The sequence below is a fragment of the Epinephelus moara genome, chromosome 12, assembly GCF_006386435.1.
Source record: "Epinephelus moara isolate mb chromosome 12, YSFRI_EMoa_1.0, whole genome shotgun sequence".
Lineage (NCBI taxonomy): Eukaryota > Metazoa > Chordata > Actinopteri > Perciformes > Serranidae > Epinephelus > Epinephelus moara.
The window spans coordinates 38,649,396-38,656,683 of NC_065517.1; the positions used below are offsets into that span (position 1 = coordinate 38,649,396).

The 7,288-nt window shown below is 37.1% G+C and overlaps 1 protein-coding gene across 2 annotated transcripts in view; it reads right to left on the reverse strand.

Annotated features, from left to right (window-relative positions):
• Nucleotides 1-4,323, reverse strand: part of gpcpd1 (glycerophosphocholine phosphodiesterase 1) — a 30,197-nt gene extending 25,874 nt beyond the window's left edge. The window contains exons 1-2 of one of the 2 annotated variants that reach the window (XM_050058432.1): nucleotides 4,259-4,323; nucleotides 417-506 (exon numbers count right to left, since the gene is read on the reverse strand). In XM_050058432.1, the coding sequence (XP_049914389.1) occupies nucleotides 417-465 (49 nt within the window). In that variant the 5' untranslated portion in view covers nucleotides 466-506; nucleotides 4,259-4,323. Of the gene's footprint in view, nucleotides 1-416; nucleotides 507-867; nucleotides 1,208-4,258 lie in introns of those variants that run through there. The other variant, XM_050058431.1, reaches the window with a different exon arrangement.
• Nucleotides 4,324-7,288: the final 2,965 nt, after the last annotated feature.

Genomic DNA, 7,288 nt, shown 5'->3' on the forward strand with positions numbered 1-7,288 from the left:
TGGTGTTGCTAACTTCACGTTCCTCAGAATAGAGCTGCCAATAACCAGGGTTTTATCCTCAGCGGGTGTGTCGCTGAGTGGGGAAAAGCGGTTGGAAACGTGAACAGGCTGGTGGTGAGCCGTGGGCTTCGGCTTGGAGCTGCGCTTCTCACGAACAGTTACCCACACATCACAACTCACACAGTGATTTAAATATCTAAGGAAAGCCTGTGTAATCTGTTAGCAGTGCTGCACCTCACAAACAGATAGCCTGTGTAAAAGGAAAGCAAAAATTAATAAATAAGTATTGCAACACATCCTACTACATGGCAACCTCTAAATGTAAGGTTAGTAAAGGTTAAAGATTATGCAGCTCCACGTGCCTAGTCTGACCCTTTATCTTTAGCTGTGTCTACAGTCAAGTTTATCAGCCATACCTGGGTTTGTTTCTCCTCTGACAACCAACGTCACCTGAGTGGTCTCCATTGTTGACACAGGCACAGAGAAAGACTGGCGACATAAACAAGCTGAAAGACATCAACAGATGTTAAGTACAGGGTTTTACATCATTACTTCACATCCAGTAACAGTTGCAGCGATACTCAGGATTTGCCCATGGTCCTGTGCCAAGACTGACCCATGGCTGTTTTGATAAATATTTAAATCTTTGGTATCAAGATAATGTCAGCTGAGAGGTAACGTTATGCTAGCTAACCTGTCTTACTGGCTGCTGTCCAAAGCATAAGATAAAGAAGCACCGTTAAGTATATAACGTTACCCGGTAGTTGTGCTTCTACTGAACTAGCTAACATTCAGTGAACAGCAACATAGGTACACTTTAAACACAGCTAAAGCGACAAAAGCTAACGTTACAACCACGACAGCTACCTTCTTTTTGATTTTGGCAGCTACCAGTTTGAGTCGACCCTTGGCAGCCTTCAAGGAGATGGTTCACAGTGAGCCGGGGTCGCCTATCCAGCTGAGACGCTCCGGTCTAAAAGCGAAAGCATATCTGACCCGCCCGATTAACCGCTACCGCTAACGTTACCGACACAAAGCTAGACATGTTAGCTAAAGAAAATATTACGAGTACAAAAACAACGCCTGGCGTTACGCAGCCCTGACGACGATGTAGCTATGCTACTATCAAAGATATTTAACGCTAGATAACGTGGCCATGTCCGGCGAGGTTAGACAATAGCCCACCGCGCTTCAGGGCTAGCAAACAACATAACAAGTATCAAGCTAGCCAAAATGGAGGATAGGACTTCCGGTGTGTACTTTCAAAGTAAAACATGTATAGCTCAACACAGAGTTGAAATAGTAACTCGTCTAAAGAATCATTTTGAGGCAAGTGTGGATTGAAATCATTCTTATAATTTGTATTATAGGGATTAATAAGTATTAGATAATTTATAATGTTTAAAAATACATTAATATAACCTACACTACACACAAAAATGAGACCTGGTATCACTGCCGTGCATTCATACATGATAAAAGTATTCAATATGAAATTCACAGTAAAAATTTGGTTGACTTTTGCAGTCTGTCATATTTGGCACAGCAAGTGCTGAGGCAATAAAGCTCCCTTGCCATAGCTGACAACTTGTATACCCTCCTGAGACCCAAACTTTTGTTTGGTATGCATTTTTAATTTCTCCTTGCTATATGGGATTGGTGGGACCTGGTTAGTAAAAACTAAACATTGTCAACGATAATAAAATCCTAGTGTCCTCAAACGAGACAATAATAAAGTCTCAATGTCCTCAACCGAGTACTTTCTAATTACAGCGTCTTAGATTGTTACTGTTGCAAAAATTGGTAAAAATTTGTCGGGCATATCAAACTACAAACTTTATCAATCATAAATAAGTTTCAACCATACATTTTAATCAGGTTTTGGACCTTGTCCATTTTCGTTTCAGAATCGGCCTCAGACTGACCCAGCAGAGATAGCGGCCATCTTGTTTTAACATGAATTGGTGTATTCTGGGTTTACTACCACTAGATGGCACAAAAAAGTGTCCACAAACGAGGACAACAGGCCAAAGTTTAGCAAAATGAAGAACAAGGTCCGGTAAACCCAAAATGTGATGTCCTCATATGGGGTTTAAAGACTGATTCTGCTAGTCTTTAAACTACATATCTTCAAATTTGATAATTTTACAAAACATAATCTTCTGAGCTGGGAAAACCTATAACATGCAAACATATGTCTTATCTTTAAAATTATTTATGGCATGGCTCTTCTTCTGCTCAGCTGCTTTGTTGGTCAAACGAGAAAATACCAGTCAGGTTACAAACGGAAAGAGAGAAAGCTGAATCTGAGAACTGAGAAAATCTGCTTTCAATCAATCTGCCCCTTGCAGCACATGAATGGAAAACTGTACCAGCCCACATCAGAGAACTCTCGACTAACAGGTCCTTATATTGAACACGGCTTGTAACAACAAAACTGTCACCACTGGTCTGGATGCCTTATCCTTTGGCAAATGTCTGGAAAAACTTGTATGCTGCTAGGTTACTCTATAACCTCAGTGCTGCTGTTGTCTCGTTACTCATATTTGCCTTTGCTTATGTCTGTTGCCACGAAGCTGAAATGTAATTTAAAATGTTCTGTATTGTTTGTTTATGCTTTGTTGAACTGTAATTTATTCTGTGATTCTTTTTTAAGATTTACAGTTTTTATGGAGGTAAATAAAAAATCATTAAGTAGGATGACGACAGTATTGTTCAAATCTTCAATGTATTTCAGATACTTCAATATGTATTCCAAATACTTGTCTACCTTTACTGGTGTAGTACATTATTACATATATTTACAGAAGATATTTCTCCAATATGTTCTTCCTGTAAAAGAGAACTTGAATCCACCATCAGTGCACCTATTCTCAAGAATTCTGGGTTGAAGCTTCTCTGTTAATTTATCTAAATTTTAAGAGACTGAAACCAACGTTAGAGGACATGGACTTGTTCCTAAATTATAATACAGGCTCACAAACTACTGACAGTGCACTTAAGCTTATATGTCTGGTTGGCAAGTATCACATCCATAAAGCTAGAGCACTTCAGATCACGCCAAATATCTGTCTGTTTCATGTTGAACTACAACATCTCTTTGACTCTATTTCTACGATAACACAGAATAAAAAAGCTACTATGACCTGTCAAATAATTAGTAAAATTATATCTAATAAAAAACAAAGGTGTATTATATTGAAGTTTTCATCGCCCTCTATCATTTAATGTATGCATTAATTTATGTTTTATGTTCTATTCTTTTGTTATGTTTGAGTTTTTTGTTTGACGTGATGTTGAAATGAGAATTTTTCAATGTTTTAAAAGTAGTAAAAAAGTATACAACGGCTTTGAAAGAGTATTTAGACGTAACAAGTATTTAGGTGTTGCAAAAAACAATATGCAGATATCATTAATGAAGAAACATAATGAGATTCTTTATTTTATTTATTATTATTATTATTATTAATATATGTTTAATACGATATACAGTTTCTTTTTGGCGGCAAATACAAAATATTACATGGTTTAAACTGAACTGAACATCTTTAAAATACAATACTTAAATATATATTTTAAATACTTCGTTTTCCTTTACTACTATTTAACGCTTTTATTTTGAATGTGTCATTTCCATGTATTCTGGCTTCCGCCTGCCGCTTGACGCAGCTGGCTCATACCGCCTTGTTCTGGTTCTGATCCGCCGCGTGCACTGACAGTATATTTACAGTCTGTGGCGTGTCACTATGCTGCATTAACGTACCCTCGGAAGCACTGTGATTACGAGCTGAATGCCAATACTCGAAGTGGTTAAAAAACACCAAAGTCGAACCTTATTTTAAAATATTATGCTTCCAAGATTTTGGTCTGATAAGTGGGACAAATTACGGTAAAAGCGACGCAATTAAAAACTTTTGGCGAAATTGTTTGCAACAAACATCATAGTTTGTGTGTCTATTACCGCACTACACTGTAACTGTGTGTAAAATGTTGGAGTAAAACAACAGTCGACCAAAATGAGTTGAAAATTATTGATTAAAAATATCAAAATAATTCGCTTTAATCTAACATACAACGCTGGAGTTCACGAGGTGTTTACAACGCTGCATCAGCCGGCTCGTGTATGTTTACTGTACATTGGAAAACTGTAAACGGACCAAATAAAGTGGAGAAAAATACACGGTAGACAAAATGAGTTCGCTTGGCATTGATAAAAAAGCGAACCCGAGAAATATGAAAACAAAACCAGTGAACATACCGTCAGAAGAAATCGATACACGTCCTCATGTCCGGTAAAAAATATGAGTTGTTATGAAAGAGGAGGCTGCAGCGGTGCTTTAAGTAGGAGGGGATGTTATCGAAGCCACGTCTGTCACAGTGTCCCTGAATGGGTCACTATATGTGCAATAACAGGCCTGTTTTAGGAAAGACCTTTTTATGAGAGTGTCCACCTGCACAGCTGAAATGTAAATACTTTTAATCAGCTAAAAGACGCTGGTGGACAAAAAACAAATTATTATTATGAATTATTCGTCTGACTGGGACAGACAGACAGGAATCAGCTGACGTCTGTACAGTAACTCACGTGTCTACAGGCTTATCTGACATCACCACCTTCACTTTCACTTATGACTTCACATTCACATACACACTACTCTAAGATAAATATACTTATTATTATTATTATTATTATTACTATTACACACTGCTATGTAAAAAATAACTAAATAAAAAAAATAATAATAATTCCATAAAATAATTCAATAAAATTCACAAAATACAGGAAAATGAAAAAAAAAAAGTTCTATATAATGGTATATAAAATGAATAAAATAAAAATTAATTTAATACAATAAAAAATATTATTGTCATCATTATTATCTATTAAATGTATTGTATTTATTTCTAACAAGAACAGGCACGTATGAGAAATCAACACAAACAACTTAGCTAACAACCAATAATAATAATAAACAATAAGGCAAAGCGGTTTGTGCAAATATGCAAATTTCTCCTTTGTCTTGTTTTCGTACTGCACCCTCGATGACCTTTGGCTTTTCATTTCCTTTTTCTCCTCTCTGCCCTTACCTTATTTTATTGCCTCTGGGTGGAGACATGATGGTGATGCCTTGGTAGAGCTGCCACTGCCAGTAGAGCTGTGGGGATTAAAATATTACTCCATCGTTTTCACAGACAAAAAATCATTTAAATAATGTTTAAAGCAAAAAGGGCAAATATTTGTCGGGCTCGTGCTTTCTGAATGTGAGAATTTGATGCTTTTCTTTGTCATACATGATAAAAAATTTAATACTTTTGGATTTTTTTGGACTGTTGGTCCATAATGTGGAGGCTTATCTTTTAGGCTTATCTGACATGACTAATGCTTCTGTTTATTGTAATGAGGTCAGTGATTTCTTTTAAAGCCCTTCTTAAAACATACCTTTATTGGAGAGCGTTTTCTGATTTTACTTGAGTTTAAAGTGTCTTTTATTTCCTCCTTTTTATATATTAAAGTGTTTTTATCAGTTCTTCTGAAAGTTGTTTTTATGTCTCATCTGTTTTAATTATTGACATGTAAAGCACTCTGTAACTCTGTTTTAAAAGGGCTCTAAAAATAAAGATTGTTGTTATTATTATAATGGGGTTTTTTTTTCAGTTGCCAAGGTGTTGAAGTCCTGCTGGTCTGTGCACTTTATCAGATTATGTTTATTTGTCTTTAATGTTTTCTCTATGTTCATGTGTTGTTTTTTTGTTTTGTCCCATTTCTCCCCATTTTTTCCCAAGAAACATTTTTCTATTATATTGTTCCTATTACATTTAATCTTTTTGTTGTGATTGCCTGTTAACCATTTGGAGCTGTGTATGTGGCGTGTCCAAAAATAGATGTTACTGTTATGGTATATATATTATTCAGTGTATATATTGCTATTGTTGTTATTTGTCTCATAATTATTATCTTTGAAGGAGGGAGGTTTCTTCTGTGGGACTGATTGCGATGATGGTCTCAGATTGACCTCACCTGAGGAGGGGTTATCTACTGTATATATGTTTTAAATGTTCTTTTGTCCTTTAATATACTTGATGAAGATCTGAAGACGGAAACGTTATGTGCTTAATAGAGTTTTTTTCCTAGTATAGGACAGTGTGTTTGTGTGTGAATTCTCTTCTGTTGTCTTTTGCACACATACTATTTGAAGATGACCCCTTGACCTCTGTAAAATCACACAGTGCTTGTTCCACTATTATCTGACATTTTATTTACAAACTGATTCATTGACAAAACAATAAGCAGATCAACCAGTAATGAAAACAATGGTTAGTTGCAGCCAGTACCTCCTACACCACATTCTCTGGGCATGGTGTTGATCCGGCACATATGCATTAATTGTAGGCTATTATGTGTCAGGGTGATGTCAGCTTCCTTTACTTATTCATCTAAGAGTTACATTGCCCAGCGAGCCCAAACCACAGATGCAACCGCAGAACACTGAGCTGCTCCACTGGAACAACTGGGGATGAAATGCCCTGCTCAGGGGAACTTTCTGCATACTTTGATCAGCTTACTATCACTGCCTCAACCACTGGCACATTATAAATACCCCAGAGGCTCTTTAGACAAAGTGATGACACTGTGCAATAGTTTTGTTGTGTTAGATGTCGTCCAGCCATGTTTAAAACCATGTTTAAATGATGCTGCAGAAGGAAGAGCTGATGATTCTGAGCGTCTTACATCTCTGCACACAGTCTATGGATCAGACTGGAAACCAACGTTTAGCCTGTAGCTCCCTCCAGTGTTCAAATGAACATATTACACCATGCCATGAAGAAGCAAGGAGAAAAAAGAACATTGCAGTATTAATGTAAATCGCACTCTTCCAGAAAATAATCCCTCACAGCACAGTTTCTCGTCTCTGACATGCAACAGGCCTTTTACAAGAATCCTAAATGACTGAAAACAAAGCAGTGTTGATGAATCTGGGATTACTGAGTCTCTTGTTTCGGAGACACCGAAGAGCGCTAATGAGTGCAATGAGAATGATGAAAGTTTTCATAAAGGCTTCACTTTATATCTGGCTTTGTTAATTAACACCAACGGGACCTCGCTGTGATGAGGCAGGGGCAGGTCTCAGGGTGGGAGAGAATCATCCATCTGATCTGACCTGGGAAAATGCTGACAGTCTCTGCACAGGATGTTTCAAGCATGAAAAGTTTAGTGGTGTACGGGCTGTTATGAGCGCTGAAAAAGCGGTTTGATATGGTGAGAAAGGTAGGGAGGGAGGGAGGCATG